At 40.1% G+C, this 18,642-nt stretch overlaps 1 protein-coding gene across 6 annotated transcripts; it reads left to right on the forward strand.

The window, feature by feature from the left end:
• The first annotated feature begins 1,506 nt into the window (after positions 1 to 1,506).
• On the forward strand, positions 1,507 to 16,693 carry sybu (syntabulin (syntaxin-interacting)). 6 transcript variants are annotated; one of them, XM_028018204.1, is made up of 8 exons: positions 1,507 to 1,755; positions 6,232 to 6,278; positions 7,519 to 7,705; positions 8,675 to 8,875; positions 11,709 to 11,820; positions 11,933 to 12,085; positions 13,269 to 13,424; positions 15,021 to 16,693. In XM_028018204.1, exons 2-8 carry the CDS (start codon positions 6,255 to 6,257, stop codon positions 16,138 to 16,140), a joined length of 1,953 nt encoding a protein of 650 aa, XP_027874005.1. In that variant the 5' UTR covers positions 1,507 to 1,755; positions 6,232 to 6,254; the 3' UTR covers positions 16,141 to 16,693. The 6 variants fall into 6 exon arrangements, with proteins under 6 accessions (XP_027874005.1, XP_027874004.1, XP_027874003.1 ...); XM_028018203.1 differs by having other exon boundaries at positions 1,517 to 1,755; positions 8,729 to 8,875; positions 11,721 to 11,820; XM_028018202.1 differs by lacking the exon at positions 1,507 to 1,755 and adding an exon at positions 2,398 to 2,748.
• Positions 16,694 to 18,642: the final 1,949 nt, after the last annotated feature.

The raw sequence follows: 18,642 nt of genomic DNA on the forward strand, positions 1-18,642 counted from the left end.
CAGCACAAACATCAGAATTTTTGTACTTAGTAGTAGTTGTAGTGCCTTACAAACACTGAGTGGGGTTAACGGTGTTATACTACAGCACAATTACATTTTTCTTGTTTATTTACTGCTCGATAAAGGCCATTAGTGCAAACAAAAAAAAACTTGAATAAAAAACAGACATCCAAAGGTCAAACACCCACAGATCCCAACAGAAACATTTCAGTGAGACAAGCAAGCTGAGGCATCCCATCATGCTAGTTCAACCCCCAGGCATGTAAAACCTTTCTGCTTTTTCAACTTACTGTCACATACAGATGACTATTGCTGCAAATAAATAAATAAGACAAATAATTAAAGTAGACAAAATGTTTGTTCTTTTGCAGCACAACATTTGCAGACTCTGTGTGAGAAACTATAATCCAGGTTTCCATAACACATGATTAACCTCTTAAAATGTTAGTTCTGCAGGACAGATCTAGAATAAGTGAGTTCACAACTGTCCTGTTTGTGTGTGAGCGTGTACCAGGTTTTTATATTCTTATGGGGACCTATTGCTGTCTACAATGTGGGGTTGTAGGGACCATTGCTCCTTGTGGGGACATTTTCTTGGTTCCCATGGGGGAAAATGCTGTTTTTAGGTTAGGGTTAGGTTTGTGATGGCTAAGGATAGGGTTAGGGTTATGGTAAGGGTCAGGCTGTAGAAAATGAATGGAAGTCGATGCAAAGTCCCCACAAGTCATGAAAACACGACTGTGTGTGTGTAGATGGCTGCTTATTTCTGTGTTTGACTACTTGTACCCAGCTATGCAAGAGCGAGGTCAAGCCACACTAACATTAAAATTTTTTTTTTACCTTTCCAGGGGGTCTTTTGTGGGCTCTAGTGTCCCTTATATGACAGTAGGCTGACAGGAAATGGGGAAGGAGAGGGGGGAAGACATGCGGCAAATTTCGCAGGGTCCGGGAATGGACCCGACGATATCATATATATATATATATATATATATATATATATATATATATATATATATATATATATATATATATATATATATATATATATAAACAAAAAACAAACAAACACGTTATTCGTGTTAAGATGGCTGAACTTGAGGTTCTCAATCAGCTTCAGCACCATGGAGAGAACACGCGCTGACCTGTCTGTGCTCCACACGAGAAAAGCCTAAAACGCTTTGTGTGGATATTAGGTGCGATGCTGTAACTCTAGTTTGTCAAAAAAAAATGCCAGTCAGACGTCAGAACAATCTGTTCAGCGTCACTGCGATTCATTTCTTTGAACAACACCCCCCACTCGCTCTCTCTCCCGCGCCGCTTCGAGCAAAGATCCCACTTTTTCCGAGGAAGCCCGTTGAGAAATCTATAGTTAAAAATGTAAAACGACTCATCTGAGCCATTTCCACTCGGCCTGTCATGTCGCGCTGACTTTCCCCTCCTTTCACTCCCCGTTTCGCTGGTTAAGTAACGCTGTTATGTAACACAGTCAGGCGCACTGAGCGCTCGTCGTCAATCGTAAGAGCTCCCGACTCCCGCCCAGTCGGTTTGTGTCGACACTTTGCAAGCGCCCAGCTCCCCTTCCAGTCTGCATCCGTCCGGCAGAGCCGAGGCTGGCAACCGACAGCATCAGCAGCATCAGCAGCATCAGCAGCACAAGCAGCATCAGCAGCAGAAGAGCAACAAGCCCCTTTTGTGCATCATCAGCTGACGAGGGCGAAAAAAAACAACAACAAAACATCAACTTCAAACATTCCGGTAGGCGTTTCAGGTCATTCTCGCTCTATGAATAAGAAAATCAAACTAACATACGTCATTAAGTGAAAGTGAAACTACTCGTGACTCGAAGAAACGAGATGAATTATTATTAAAAGTAATATCGGCCGTATTCTTTGAAGGTTTTCTGTTTTGCAGCATCTCCGTCGAGGCTGAAGTTGTTCTAGTCCCGTCGCAATTTTTTATTTATTTATTTTATTTTATTTTTTTTCTCTATGCGTCTCTGGGAGTGCCTGGCGAAACAGAACAACAACAAAAATCTTCTTTTAGACCCCCCCCCCCCCAAAAAATTCAGTCACTTTTTTTTTTTATCGAGATATTTATTGTAAAAGTAATCAGGCTTATGAGATGACGACATGACACTCTGTGAAAGGGTTAAGTGTGGAGTGATAAACAAAGGGCGTCGTGTAAACACATTTGAGACCACACACACACACACTTCTTTTTCTGTGTGATGATGACTCACCTCGTCCGGCAAACGACGGCATTTGTTTTAGGCGTGTTGTTGCACTGTTGGCCGCCTCTGACTGGGTTTGGGGACAAACTGTACCAAAAAAAAAAATAAAATAAAAAATTGGGGGGAATCACTCGCAGTGGTGACAGTGTAAAAACAAAAGCCCTCTTGCTGGTGGACCGTGTCTGGTTGGTTTCAGAAGAGTTGAAGTGACGTGTAGTGAGATCACGCAGCGGTGACGCAGTCCATTTAGGAGTTGATGAGCTGAGGGAATGATGGCAAGATTAGATTATTGTATCTTTCTCTTTGGCCGTGATCCAGATCGACTGTTCCATCTGAAGTGATGCGCCGCAATATTTCTGCAAAGTGCTCAGTGGGTCACGAGGTTACTGCTGGGATTGGGGTGAACAGCTCCGAGTTAGTCAGCGGGAGAGATGGACGTTATGAAACCTGCTTTGGGATGGATTAAGGGGATTAATATGGACCCCCACTCCACGCCGTTTGGAAAGGACACCATCTGGGTGAGAGGAAGCGCTCCAGAGGAGGCTTAAAGAGTTACAGCCACACCAACAGCTTTTTAGAGAAGTCCGATTTTTCTGGATTGTCTGTTTTTGGGGGGTCTGCGACTTGGGATTATTCGTTCTGCTTCCGCCTCGCATTCAAAATGTTCCGATTGGGCGCTGAATTCAATTTGTCATCGCAACATAGGCAGTAATTTAATGTTGAAAATGAATTGAATGGAGTTTCACCTATATATACGCACATAATGTGCATTTTTTTTTGGTGATTAAGATGCTAAACTCTCAGAGAGGTTTTGAAGACATCAAGATGGTTAAAAAGGGGAAAAAAAAGACTGAGCAAAGTGGGGTTTATTTGCAACCTGTTTAATCAGGATAACATTCACAGTGGAGGAGGTTCATCTTATATATATAAAAAAACACTGATAAATATTCAGTGTGGATCTTTGGATGGATCTTTTCTTCGTATTAGTGCCCTTGTGCAGCTTTGTGCCGGCCTGTCCCACAGAATCCAATTAAAATGCAATGATGTTAGCTTTTCATTTTTTGTAAAACTAAAAGATGACTTTTTTTTAGCTTTAAATTCATGTTATAATGTTATTTCGTGTCGTCTTGATTCTTTCATGCATGTTTGAGAAATCCTTTAATCTCCCTTCGCAACCATTCAGCTGTCAAAACGCCTGGTTGGACCTAGCAACGCCTTTCAGACGCAGCTGCTCATCGGAGGTGCAGTTTCAGATCCTTCAGACTAGCCAGCAGCAATTAGCAAACACCTGGTGAAACTGCGCATCTGCTGAGCTCATTATAGGAGCTACTCCTCAGTGAAACGCTGGTAAAAACGTTGCTAAAGGGTTAATAGAGGAGCCATGTTGTGATGATTTCCTGAAGACGGAGTTTCAGAAAAGGCAGGAGTTTTTAAAGAGACAGAAACCCAATTTCAAGACGTTAAGTTACAAAGACAAATTTCCTTTAAGTCATATTTGATATGGCATTTGTATAACAACTGAAGGTAACATAGTTACTTTATTGTGCTATAAAATTACACTATGTGCATGGAAAATACATAATAATGCCATTTTAAGAGTTAATATTTCTGTGATCCCCTGCATCTACTGGTGTGGTTAAATGCATATATATATAGTTTTACACCCATGCTAGTACTACCATTACATAATTGTTAAAAATTACTATCATTATTAAGTATGTAAGAAGCACCCCTCTATTATACTTCCCTAAAACGATTCATTTTCATATATTCTTAAGGAAGAACAGCCTCTCAGGGTGAGAACACTGTGCAGATATGTAGATTCAGCTGCTCCACTCTTGCTTGATTTTTTTCATTCATCTCTGTTGCTATGTGTGTTGCTAGGGCAAGGCGGTTGTTGTTCAGCATCGGCACTTATTATCTCATTCTGCCGCGTTGCCACGCTGCAGGATGCCACCCCAGAATAGGAGGTGTGGGCCCTCACAAGTGATTTAAGCCACCTAAATCGGTTTCTAAAAGTGAGCTGAGCTCGGACTCCCCAGACATCCTGACCCGCTTTAGCAATCATCTTTGGTCCTCCGTGATTTGGGAAAAGAAAGGATAATTTTGAATCATTCTGGGTTACCTAGAATGGTGAAAGATGATCATTTTAGAACACTGTTACGTTTAACATCAATGGTGGATTAAAAAAAAAAACAAACAAAAAAGGATTTAAATGAGTGATGTGTTCACAAAATGTAAAATCCTCCTCTTTGGAGGTAAATGACGCCATTCCTTACAGAAAAAAGTAGAAAAAATATTTATACACTTATGCAACTCATCCCACTTACGCAACCAACAAGAGAGAGGAAGTGAGGTAAAAAGTTTATCCAAGCATGAATAAAGGTCTGCATTATTTATCTCTGTGGCATCAATAAAAAATGCTTCAATATTGTGTATAACATGCAACAACAAAAGCCAAGGTTTACTGTTACACAAGTCCTTTCCTGCTCTGCAAACTCTATCAAAGTCTATCACAGGGTGTGTGTGTGTGTGTGTGGGGGGGGTGTTGTTGTTGTTGTTGTGTGTGTGTGTGTGTGTGTGTGTGTGTGTGTGTGCGCATGACTCTGAATCCTGTTTACTTTTTAAAGACGTTTTTAAGTTTATTGAGAGTCGAAATCAAATAGTAGATTCCTTACCAAAGTGTTTTTTGGGTTTTTTTACATTATAACCACGAACTTTAGCGTATTTTGTTGGGATTTAATGTGACAGACGAGCACAAAGTGATTAATAATTGTGAAGTAAAATTATAATTTGGTTTTTACAACAAAAAAATCTGTAGATACAGATGTCGTTATTCTCTTTATTGCACCTTTGCATTTTTATACAGTTTTTTTGTTCGGCCCAATATATTTATCAAAAATAGCTCAGTGAGACAAATCTAAGCAGAAAATGTCCAGTGGATTTAGGTCCAAACTTTGATTAGGCCATTGTAGAACATAAATGTCATTTACGGATTGATTCTGGGTTTCCAAGAGAGAAATAAATAGAAATGCATGCCACACTTTTCAGGTTTTGGAACAAAATTTTGAAAATGTGTTCTTTTCCTGGGCTGCACAGTGGCGCAGTTGGTAGCACTGTTGCCTTGCAGCAAGAAGGTCCTGGGTTCGATTCCCGGCCGGGGTCTTTCTGCATGGAGTTTGCATGTTCTCCCTGTGCATGCGTGGGTTCTCTCCGGGTACTCCGGCTTCCTCCCACAGTCCAAAAACATGACTGTCAGGTCAATTGGTTTCTCTAAATTCTCCCTAGGTGTGAGTGTGTGTGTGCATGGTTGTTTGTCCTGTATGTCTCTGTGTTGCCCTGCGACAGACTGGCGACCTGTCCAGGGTGAACCCCGCCTCCCGCCCGGAACGTAGCTGGAGATGGGCACCAGCAACCCTCCCGACCCCATTAGGGACAAGGGTGAACAGAAAATGGATGGATGGATGGATGGATGTTCTTTTCCTTTCACTTAACAATTATGCACAGCTTTGTGTTAACCTGTCGCACAAATCCTTCAGAAAACACGCTGAAGTTTGTGGTCATGATTCTTTTCTGTAAATTCATTTTTCCTTGCCTCAGAGTAAAACTCAATCTAATAATTTTAGAATTATTCAATAACCTGGACAAAATAAAAATATGGCATCTCTACATTTTTTGTTTTTTTTTACCTCATTCAAATGGTGTCAGAAACTAAAAAAACAAAACAAAACAAAAAGATACAAATATTAGGTTGGATTTTTATATGTCTGTCCAGGTCAAGAATTCATGTGCCATCAGTACCAGGCAGGCTCTGTGTTTGTGTGTGTTTCTAAATGTGTGTGTGTATGTGTGTGTTGAGGGTGGGATTTAGTGGCGTAACAGAGTTCAGACAGAGGACTCTTGTTTTTGAGCAGTTTCAGTGCCACGTCAAAATGCTGCCACGGACATGTTTCGTACCAAAAATAAATCTCTGGATTTTTCTTTTCCCTTCCTCTCACTAGGGAATAACGCTGCATCAAACACAATGGGACCATTCCAAGAATATGAGGTGAGTCTTCTCTTCTCGCTTTTGAGTGTTTTGATGAGAGCTTCGACAATAATCATGTAGAAATTGCTGTTTGAGGCAGTATAAATGATAAGTATAACTATAGTAATAACATAAACTGTAAAAACTCCTTGAGGCATTTCACATTTTGTCAAATGACAGTCTTAAATATCTTTACAAAACCTTATTTTTTTTCTGAACATGGGCTTTCCATGTATATTCAGTCCTCCTACTTTTGATAGACCTAAATTAAATCCGGCGCAGCCATTTTCCTTTAGAAGTTACTGTGTGTGGACATGTTAGGGATAAAGTCTAAAATAATATTCCAGCGTTTAACCGTTCAATCATCACCTGAAGTTAGAAATAGTTCTTCGCAAGAAAGATCTAAACCGATACACTGAAAAAAGAAAACAGTTGATTTAACTTCAATTTGTTGTGCTAACTGGTCACAAGCAATCAAATGAAGTTTGTCCAAGTGAATTTATTAAAGCTATTAAGTTGTCATGTTAAACAAATGTAAATAATGTTAGTTTGATCAACTTAATCTGACAGAAAAACAGCCCTAAGCGTTACTTCCAGATCCAGCGCTGTAATGGAACGATTTAAATCAAGTCAAAGTTTGGACCTAAATACAATCGAGAATCTGTGGAAAGAGTAGAAAAATAAAAGAAATGGAAAAAAGTTTTAGGGTTATGAACAGTTTGGCTTTTATCGTATCGTTTAGGATTTATTGCGATAAATTTCTTCTCCTGATAAGAATGTTGATTTATCATTGTAACAATACATCTCAATTAATGATGTTTAAAAAACAAAACAAACTAAATTGACCATATTTTTGGGTTTGGTAGTTTCACTATTATCTCCACTGTTTGTTCGATGAGAGCTTCAAAAATACCAACACATTTGAAAGTATCATTAAATGTGGTCGCGGTGTGCAGTTTAGTGATACAAATCACACTTCTTTATGTTACTTGTGTCCTGAAGAAGCATGTAAGGAATGTTTTTCAAATGTTGTTGTTTGTCGGGCTGTGTGGTCGCAGCCCATACAGTTAATTGAAAAAGAAGGAGTAAATAGCTATTGTCACTTTTATCGTTATCACGATACACACCACAAAACATCGTGATAGAACTTTAAGTTTATCCCGATATCACCCACGCCTAGTTATTTTCAAAAGAAAGCTTTATGTAAGTGAATCTAAATTCTTTTATTTTGACTTTTTATGCGGGCAAATGTTTACGACAGGAAAAGAAATCACCCGAGAAAGGAAGCCCCCGCAGCCGCATCCCACGCTTGGTCCTCCATCCTTTCCGGCCGAAGGACAAAGGCTCGCCTCTGTCTGATTCCCTGCTGTCCGAGGAGGAGGGGAAGGAGTGCGACATCAGCTCCGATCACTCCAAGAGGACCATCAGCACCAACAGCTTTTGCTCCGGTAAGATGGAACCTCAGGATCAGCCAAAAATGAGCAGTTTTCACAGTGAAATGTCGTTGCATAACACATACTTTGAGGGCTTTACATACTGAATTAAACATAGAAACCTCAGATGCTTTAATCAGTTATGCCAGGTGTCAAATTGCATTACACTGCTTCTGCTGTTTGATTAAATTTGCATAGTGGATTATGCAACCTTACAAAAAAACAGACCTGGCCAATGTAATATATATTTTTTTAATGTTGACTCAAATGTAATCCTGCGGAGATAAGGAGCAAACACGATGCACCGGAGAGTGTCTGTGTGTGAGCACAGAGGTGATGAACCTCTCTGACTAGCTGCGTTTCCATTAAAAGTGTGTGAATTGAAATTACGAAAAAATAAATAAATAAATAAATAAATAAAAAAAATAAATTAGCCTAATGGAACAAACGCCTATATAGAAAAAAACTCACTAAAATGTTTTTGCGCTACGATGAGGAGCTTTTTTCAGTGAAAAAGATGTATTTCCGTGCAACGGAAACGCTTGTTTCACATCACGGTACCAACAACCGGATGGTACTGCTGGCAACAACAACAACAACACACACAAAAAAAAAAAAACGACGAAGAAGAAGACGACAGGAAGTAGTAGGAGGACGACGGTTTGTTTTTGTTAATTTTCTGAAGTGGCTCAGTTACGAACATTTTACATGTAACTGTTTACATCCATCGCTGCCACCATTTTGAATGACTTGTCGCGTGAGCAAGCTTGTTAGCGTGCATTTTTAATTTAGTTTCTTGTTAAATGGAAACTCCGCTCTTGCAAAATCGTATTTTTCTTCTTTTTTTTTTTTTTCGACATAAGCATAATATCGACTAACGTCTGCGCACGTCAGCGATGGAAACGTAGCTACTGACTGCTTGTGTTTGGCTGCGTGCTCTGCCCCGCATGCTCCTGGCATGTTCTGTGTGCCTGTCCACAATAGATGACACCGGCTGCCCCACTAGTCAGTCTGTGTCCCCCTCCAAAACTCCGTCAGGCTCTGAGCGGAGCGCCCACGCGTCGCCGACGCTGCCGGAGCGCAAAGCCAAAGCGAAGAGGGTGAGGATGGTGGCCGAGAGCGGCGGGGAGGCCCGCGGCGCGCCCAGGCACAAGAGGGAGATGAGGTCTGCCCCGAGAGCCCGAGGTAAAGACGAAGATGTCACAAAATGTAGTTTTTTATCGAAAAAAAAAAAAAACATAACATTTTAAAATGTATTTTTTTCCCCCCAGATTTATCATAATCTCTTGCTTATTTCTTTATGTCATTCATGTACGGTTTAAAATGAACATGTCACATGCTTGTATTAGCAAAAGTTTTAGAATGAAAACGAGTAGTTACAAGAGAAATGTCCTGTAAAAGCCATTCAAAAGTGATGTATTATCTAATGACGCAGCACTGCTGAGCCAATATACATCATTGTGCCTTAATAGAATGTTATGTTTTATTATTTTCTTAAAAGTGTAAAAAGAAAAAATAATAAAGCTCCTCTCCTCGGTTTCTTTAGACAGATTTGTTCCGTTAGATTTTATTTTTCTCTCCACAGGCTTCTGTCTAACAACAGTACAGACCAAAGTACAGTAGCAACATTCGTCACATGTCACAATTGCAACCACATAACAAACACTGGCAGTGTCAAAGTCTGTTTCCTAAAAAGAGACCAGAGTGCATTTTTTTTTAAGACTGAGCAGAAACAGTTCTCTGTTTTCACCCCCAAATTAAATTTCCTGCCCTTTTAATCTCAGAATAAAAGAGAAAAGGGGGAGAAAAAAAAGGGGGCCTGATTGTGACTCTGAGGCAGGAAGAAAAGCTGATTGGTTGTGGGAAAAGTGTCGGCACTCAGCCAATTAGTCTGATTAGCAGGAGGTTACTTCACGGAGGGAACATGCACAGATTCTCAGTTGACTCACAAAGTGGTGAAGGTCACAGGCATCAAGTTTGAGTTACGTTTTGTTTTCACAGCCGTCACTAGACACGTTACTATGGTGCTGTTTGATGGGAAGAGATGTTTCTCAGGTAGGACTTTGATTGTTCCATTATCTCAGGTCATTATTTGAGTGATGACGAATCCTAACATTTAGTCTGGTCTTTGGAATTAGGATTTAGTTTGGCAGAACGCTGTAACAACACAGTCTCTTCCCAGGTGTTTTTATATTGCAAAAGTCTTGGTAGACTTTAAGTAACTTACAAGTTTCTTTTTAGAAATTAAGTCAATAATTCCTTAATATTTATGAAGTTGTTTATTCCACTTTGGGGAAAACATCTTGTTATAAGGGAGACAATTGAACAAGTCCTGTTTTTAATCAATATTGAGGAATTATTGATTTAAAACAAACTCCTATATATTGGTGAAAAGTTACTGGTCAGTTAACTTTGTCTTCAAGTGTGTGAAGGTATTTGAACTAGAAACTAGATGAAAATTACTTGGTAAGCTTTTGTTTTTGCAGTAAATGTATCATTCAAATTTGATGTGATTTACTAATCTGTTTTCTGAGCATTTTTTTTAAACTCAAGAAATGCATAAAGCAATGAAGTTGTGATGCAATTTCTAAAATGCAAATCCATTTTGTCATTGCTATATTAATTGCCCAAGGCAACGCCTGCTGAAGACATGCACCAGTGCAGCTAGAAACCCCGAAAGGATGAAAATCACAAATTTGAAATGTCACTTCTGAAATTAAGTAATTGTTTGAAAGGAACACAATCTCTAACAGGCATCAGCAATGGACACATGTGAAAATGGTAACTGTCATTAATCACTGAAGCCAAAACAAATAAATTGATTAACAGACTTGGACTTTACCCTGGCATGCAGGCAAACTTGTCAAAATAAGAGCTTTTTAGGTGAGAAGTTTTCAAAAGCCTCCACTATCAGAAGGTTGTTCAAATATATTATTGATGATGAAAATTAAGCTTTTTAAAAATCAAGAATCCTGAGTAATTGCATTTTCAAATCACTGTAAAACAATGGAAAACGTTCCGAGTCAAAACTGGTCCAAATATTTCTTGAAATTTCAAGCCACAGAAGAAAACTAAAATTTAAACGGCAAATGAACCGGTGCGCTAATTTGAGTCGGGGTATGTGTCCTGTATTTGCAGGAATACTCAGAATTACAGTATGAATGTTAATAAAGGGATTTATTTTTAACTATGATTTTTCCTGATGGGTGTACCACTGCAAAATGCGAAGTCCAGTGACTGAAACCAATGTAGCCTATATGTACTTCTGATGAAGATTTTAACTTTGTAACAAAGTCAATGACTTGATTCAATCAGCTGAGTTTCCTTGGTTTGATAACCTTTATCAGCTGCAATCAGCTGAAAGTGACTGTATTGTTTTATAGTTGAGCTCTGTGTAATGTGACGTTGATCCGATTATCAGGTTGGATTTTACTGGCTCTTGGAATGATTTTAAATTCAATTTGAACTGAACTGGATTCTATAAAACTGGACTCAAATTGGATGCATCCAGTAAAGTGGAACGTTGCATCATTTCTTGTGATTTGTTGTGAATTGTCTATAAATGAGCTGTACAGATGGATTTGTGAAACCTATTTCAAATAGAAGTGTAGAAATCCCTGGTTAGCTAACAGCTTGCTAACTAAACTTGGTTTTGAATCGTAGCTATTGTTTTTTTTTTCCAAACAGGTGATGCATCAAGTGAGAATTTCAATCTCGATTTAAAAAAACAAACAAAAAAAAATTTTTTTAAAACAAAGTAGCTTAATTGGAAATTAATTTTTCTTTTTTTTACACAAAAGTTAAAATTTTCCAGTTGGAATTTGAAGTCAAAAGATCCAAGTTGGAAATTATGCCACAGTCTTAGAAATGTCTACAAGAGGAAATAAGTGAACTTGGAGCAGTCTTCTAGCTTTTGCTAAGAAATCCCTCTATTTTCTATCACAGAAAGTAGCATAAAGAATCTTCACTCGTGTCTTCAAAATCTTTCAAATCTGCTAGCAAGCTAACACCTCACCAGCTCCCCCTGCAGGCAGTGAAGCAGATTTCAGTTCCTCCAGCAGCACAGGCAGCCTGAAGACCAAGGAGATCCTCGCATCGAATTCGGTTGGGAAGAAAGTTTCTTCGCGCTGGTATGTTGACTGAATCCTCTTGTATCATTCAGATGGCCAGAGAAAGTGACCGGTTTTTAACTCATTCATACGTTTTTGTTTTTTTTAATACCTTCTCCAAACTCCACTGAAGCCGTGGCCCTCACATCAGAACGCTCCCGGTTTTCAAACCAGCCGGGGTTCCGTCTTTGAAGCACGACTCCGAACTTTACGCCCCCTACAGGACTCCCCCCAGAGCTGCATCTTCGACTCTCGGCAGCAGCTGCAACTCCAGTCCCTCTTCTAGGTATAAGTCCTTCATTTAACGCCAACCATCCTGCATGTTTAAATTGCCAATGCGAAGTGAAAGGTTCTGGTTGCAATTTATGTTGTCAAGACGATGACCTGGTGAAATTTCCATCTTACATTTATCAGAAGTCTTTCTCTGAGGGTGAGAAAAAGATGGATTTGAGTTTTTAACTAAACAGGCAAAATGGCTGTCAGTCAGTGAGTGAGTGGGTGGTGGGATTAAAACCAGACTGTCTTTTCCTGTCATGCAGCTGTCTGGGATTATATTGGTTATAGTCTGACTGGGATTAGTGAGCACTTTGTAGTGTAAATGTATAAGCAGGCACTCGGCTGACTCAGGCCTGACCAGAATGGAGGAAGTGGGAAGATCTGGAATTTGTTTTTACATCATTGATTTAAAAAAAAAATAATCATTATTTTTTTACTTGGTGCTTTAGGTTGCTCACTACATGGACAAAAAAGTGACCTAAAAATATCTGTGACGCCTCAATGAAACTGTTTGTCTCAAAGCCTTTTCGGGGTTTTGTTCACAAGGATTCTTCCTTATCTCGTACTCGCAGCTAAATCCTAAACTGCTGCCACTTTAAAACCTTTCCCCTTTCAGCTTTTTTTATTTTTCTGCCTGTATGGCTACGTGTCATGTGACATCCGTTTCTCCCCAGTGTTGCCTTCTCCTTGGCTGTTCTATTTCTGGCAGGAGAGCAGAGCGTTTGCATCAAAGCCTCAAGTATTCCAGGTTGCTAGGATATTGCCGGAGAGCGAGGCTTTCATGCTGCTTTGTACAAATCCACAAAAAAAGATGATCAGAAACATAAATCCATGAATCTTTTTACCTTAAATAAATGTGCATGTCATAAAGCACTCAGAGGACATTAGATTTAAAAAAAAAAAAAAAAAAATTAAGACAAATGAAGGCGTTTGTGCTCATAAGACAAGACTCTCAGAAATCCTGTCAACAGTAATTCCAGGCTTCAGGGAGCATCTGCTCTGACAGCACTCTGTGAGTCAGACTAATTACCTTTACCACAGAATCACTTTGCATCTTAAGCATCAGTTTCTTTTTTTTTCTTTCTTTTTTTCTGCTGCTGCTTTAAAATGTCTTCATGAAGACCGATGAGTTGTTTGTTCCAGAAGAGGTAAATGTTCCGTTTCACCACCGTCGTCATCTCTGTGCTCGACAGAAGAGTGAGCTTGGGCCGCTACCGCTCCTGCGAAGACAACCACGGCGTCAGGCCCCCGAACCCCGAGCAGTACCTGACCCCGCTGCAGCAGAAGGAAGTGGCCATCAGACACCTGAAGATCAAGCTGATGGAGTCGGAGAACAAAGTCCACGACAGGTTGTACGGCACCCACTGCTGAAACGTACAAATTGGCCAAAGTTGGGTTTACAATCATGCAATCACGCTACATGTGGTTTGGCTAATTGTGGGTTAAGTTGCTATTTATTTGGGTAAAAAGCAACTTAACTAGCATCATAGCTAATGCTTTCAAAGCATAAGTGTCTTGGCTAAAATACACCAAGTTTTTCTCCATCTTGATGCTCAAGGGTACAAACTACTCATTTACTGCAGGCATAAAGCCATAGAAAACTTGTTTAGGGTAAATCTGATTTTTATCTTGTATAACTGCATCCTCTTTTTAATAATGCCTTTCTGCAGAATTGCCAACATGGCCCATTTTTTTTAAAAAAAGACAACTGAGCCCCACCATGCATGCACATAGAAAAAGTGGATCCATTTACAATATTTAAAATTAAAAAGTGACTTGTAGCAATTGAACAAGCTAATATTTAGAACTGCACCTGATTCAGTTGTGCACAAGGCACACAATTAAACACTCCACTGTTTTTATTCATTGGATTTGACTATTTTGGCATTTCATTAGTTATGCTGAGGCCAGCAGAACGTTGCATTTACAGGTGGAGGATATGTGGAAATCAATTTCTACTTTACTTTAGCAAGAAATTTGGATTTGCAAAAGTTTCGGTTAAGAAGATAATCAGTAACCTTGCTTTGATTCCTTCAGACTTGGTTTGGTGGATCATCAATCAGACATTGGCTCAAACTTTTACGACTGAACAAAATGGAAGTGGAACGCTCCCTCAGAGCCTCATTCCCCATGGGGAACCTAATCCGTCTGGATGAAAGTGATTCAAGATCTGTTCAGTTGCTGCCCCATCAGTAGCTGTTTTTATTACAAAAATGTACAAAAGTTTAATATTTCACCAATGTTGGGGGGGGGGCGACACATTGGCACATTTGTGTATTTTTCCCATTACATAGGAACACAATTAAAATCACACCTGAATATGTTTGTTCATGTGAGAAGTCATGGAAAATCAAACCATGCTGTCAAACTCAAACTATTTCCTGTTGTCTTTGTAGTTGTAACATTTGGTTGTTGATCACGACTTGTGTGATCAACTATGATCGTGCAAAACAAGTGTTTCGTTGCAGTTTTGCGAACAGACTGATTTCAATCAAATGTGAGTTTTTTGGGTTTTTTTTTTTAATTGGCATGTTTCAAATAAGCACATTTGTTTTCGTAGTTCCAATTTGTGCAACTATATGGGTAATGGAAACAAAGCTAAAGTCAACAAATTGACTTTATATATCCCAAGATGCTTTTTTGTTGTTGGCATCTGGCAACAAAGTTCAATTAATAATTGATTCTTGTACTTTTGTACTTGTAATGTTGGTGAAAAGGAAATGTCTCATGTCGTTTGTTCCAAAATGGTTAGATAACCGCTTTAGAAGAAACTGGTGACATAATACCTCCAGGAGCTCAATCTAAGCATCTACTCGATAGAAATAAATTAGGAATGAGCTATTGCATAAGGAAAACATTCTGGATGTCTTGTGGAAATCCTGCCCTGTATACAATGTGGTGTACAAAATGGATTATTTCTGACAGTGTGCTTTCTAATTCACCAGAGAGAACGAGATCCAAGAGCTCAAGTCCCAGCTTTGCAGAATGAGGGAAGACTGGATTGAAGAAGAATGCCACAGAGTGGAGGCTCAGCTGTCCCTCAAAGAGGCCCGCAAAGAGATCAGGCAGCTGCGTCAGGTGGTGGAAACCATGAAGAACAGCCTGATGGAGAAAGACAAGGGAATACAGAAGTACTTCATAGATATCAACATCCAAAACAGGAAGCTGGAGTCCCTGCTGCACAGCATGGAGCTTGCCCAAAGTGGCTCCGCCCTCCAAGATGAAGGTGCCTTGGACTTCATGTGCGACGGTCCTGAAGGGGGTGATAAGAAGCTGATGGGTGAGGAGGACGGAGGGCTGGAGATGGGGAATCTGGGAGCGGAGGCGATGGCAGACAGTGGACTGCTGGTGAACGATGAGATGGCCAACAGAGGGGACATCTTTGAGCAGGTCTTCATGTCTACTGCAGCGGATTTCAGCCAGGACTCCAGCTGCAGCCAAGGGCTCCCAGTGGAGACGGACGCTGGGCAGCCTGCGCCGACAGAAGACAGATGGCTAGCGAACAGATCTTCTCCAGCATCTCCGCCAAATGCACTTTCGTCCACAGTCACCATCTCTTCAAATGCACCTTGCCACCAAAACACAGATGACAAAGAAGTTCAGACCGACTTTCCGTCCATATCGGCAGACCTGCAGGCTCTACTACTTCAGCTGCTGAAGCTCCATGGATCATCACTAGGGGACGCAGCTCCTCCCAGCGGACTCCTGGAACTCCCAAAGCTACCCGCATCCACGGTGGATCAATCCAGCACGTCTGCTGATTCCGGTTGTTCAGACAACACGAAGAGCAGCCAGTTCATGGAGGAGCTGGACTTCACCGCCCAGGAAGAGAAACCTTTCGAATCAACGAGACAAGAACTGGTGGACAAGCGTTACTGGAGCAACAACTTCCTGGTGGATCTGGTGGCAGTGGCAGCCCCCGTGCTGCCCACTGTGGCCTGGCTGTACTCGAGGCACGGTGTGGACGGAAACGCTCCGGTCTACAACATTGGGGCCCTGATAAGGGGCTGTTGCATCATGGGATTGCACTCACTTCGCCGCGTCGCCCGTAGACCAGACGCGTAATCGCTTTAAACATGCATGCTCACGCCTAACTTTGAACTAGAAGCACTTTGCAAGGAGTATCATGGAAACGTTTTTTTTTTGTTGTTCAACACTTGATGAGATTATTGCAGCTGCTTTGGTTTCAGCACTGGTATTTTTTTCATTGTACAGTTACCATAAATGGAAGCTTGGTGGTGACCAAACAGTATTTATTCTTTATTTATATATTTATTTATATTTAATAAGCATATCATCTGAGTAGATGGTTATGTCCTGTGATATCTTTTAGTTTAGTTTTTTTTATTTTAGACCTCCGGGAAATGGAAGTCGATGCTAATTTGTAATGTTTTGTGTTGCCGTTCATAAAGAAACCTTCAGCCAAAGCTTTAATGCGAGTTCACTGTTTTTTGTGAAGTCCCCTCACTTGATCCTTTCCTTTGGAGTGGAGCTTTACTCTGTACAGCTTGTGTATTGTTCATACAAGGCTTGTTCTGTGCCTGAGCAATGTGCAACATTGTCGGTCTACATCAAATGTCACTGTAACCTTATTAATAAAGCATGATAATTCTGAGCATGTTCAGACTCCAGATGTTTTAATCTCACGGTGACCAGAATTCCTGTCTGGATCCGTAAAGCTGTTAAGTCTGGCTTATGTAAGAGGCTTGTCGGGGGGAAAAAATCTATAAGTTCTGAAGTTTCTTCGGCCGACCGAGTTCTTTTCATGAATAAATAGAAACTCTGAATGGTAGGGCAATGTCTCTAGCCTCCCAAAAGCTTCCAAGCCGTCTTGGATAAAAGCTTCTGCCTCAGACATCCCCTGGGTGATGGAGCACTGAGTGCTTTAGATCCACTACTTAAAATTCTTTGGCCATAAAATACTGCTGCTGCTGCACAGATGAGGCTAACCCCGTCTGTAAAAGCCACCAAAGATCCATTTTGCACCCTTATTCAGTGGTCATTTCTAAACGGAGCTAAAAATAAAACGATCCAAGTCTTGCTTTTGACTCCACTTCCACTCTGCCACATGGTAAAGTAGTTGCATAACTGATTCTCATTTAAATCATCACTAAATGAGTCATCAAAATTCTCAACACGTCACACTGATACCCAGATGTAATTGCCGTGCAACTTGAGATCACACTTGTTCTGCAGCATCCTTTACATCCCAGTCGGCAGCCGAAGCTTATTCCCTCTCTGCTACTGGTGACGAGAGGATTGCTTTTTTTTTGAAAGTGGGCCAGTTTCCCCCAGGTGGATGGCTGTGATATTATTGTAATGCGGATCAAATGAACTCTCTACATGTAGGCTACATCTTACAGGATGTTCTGGTGATGTTACAGTTTAGGACTTTGACCAAGGGCTGCTTTCACGTGATCATGCTCATGTTTTCCAAACTGGCTGCACAGTGGCGCAGTTGGTAGAAATCCACACTTGCTGTCTTTCTGCATAATGTTTGCGGCTTAAGAAAGTCTTTATTTTGAGGCAGAAAGTAGTCCATGCTGAGTATCAAATATAGACTCTAAAACTATAGATAGATATAAGTGTACAGTTGGCTTTAACAACAAATTGACTCCTGGAGCAACGGTTTTTGAATTGTTTGGACACCGGAACTGAGGATATGTTGGGTGCAAACCAAAAACAGCATTTAAGAAAAAGAACCTCATATAATCTGTGAACAAATTTGGTGAAAGTGTCAGAGTCTGGGGAGGCTTTGCTGTTTGGCTCCATAAGATAGATAAGATAAATCTTTATTGTCATTGTAAAAGTCCAGATTTAGATTTTGCTGAGATTATCTGGGATGATTTAAGGCTGTTTATGCAAAATTGTCATTAAATAATGTATTATTATTCTGCTTTTTAAAAGGCGTGGATGATAGCACAGTCAGCTATCACTGCGCCTCTACTCATCTTTAATCTTTTGTATTGTAAAACAGCTCCACCTATTGGATCACATATAACATGACAACCTATCAGATGATGGCTGCTCCTAAAACATTACCATGACAACCCTTATTCAGCAGTGTGCAACTTTCTGCCATTAGCTTAACTATAAATTATACAAAGAAAATGTATGAGGGTCAGTGAAAGGAAAAGAATTTCTCATGAAAACTTTTAACTTTTAAGTAACAGACAGTGGAAAGTGCTGCTCAATACCAGTTGGTGTATTAAAATTAATTTGTTTAGAAAGAAGAAACTCCTAATTGATTCTCAAGGCAATGAGAATCATGCAGCCTATAAATCTAGCGACACAGTTCTTTTAGGATTATTTAAAGTTGTGTTTTAAAAAAAACAAGAAAACAGAGGTACACAAATCACTAATTAAGAAAGTGAGTATAGATCCAATCCAATCCTTATAACTTTTACTTCCCTGCTCACATTAGGAGCTCTGCACATCTGATCCAAGTCAAAACAGGAGGAAAAAATTCTTAAATTTCTTTTAACTCTAAAGAAAATCTGAATTTTTGACCAAAAATACTGTTCGGGGTCAAATTGACCCGCTGATTAAAATCAAGATAAATGAGTC

Source organism: Xiphophorus couchianus, chromosome 5 (genome assembly GCF_001444195.1).
Source record: "Xiphophorus couchianus chromosome 5, X_couchianus-1.0, whole genome shotgun sequence".
NCBI lineage: Eukaryota > Metazoa > Chordata > Actinopteri > Cyprinodontiformes > Poeciliidae > Xiphophorus > Xiphophorus couchianus.

Coding starts and splice junctions, on each gene's coding strand:
- sybu (XM_028018201.1), top strand. CDS start 6,177: ATGTTTCGTACCAAAAATAAATCTCTGGATTTTTCTTTTCCCTTCCTC. Junction 7,706..8,674: donor CACCAACAGCTTTTGCTCCG/GTAAGATGGAAC, acceptor TGTCCACAATAG/ATGACACCGGCTGCCCCACT. Junction 11,821..11,932: donor AAGAAAGTTTCTTCGCGCTG/GTATGTTGACTG, acceptor ACTCCACTGAAG/CCGTGGCCCTCACATCAGAA.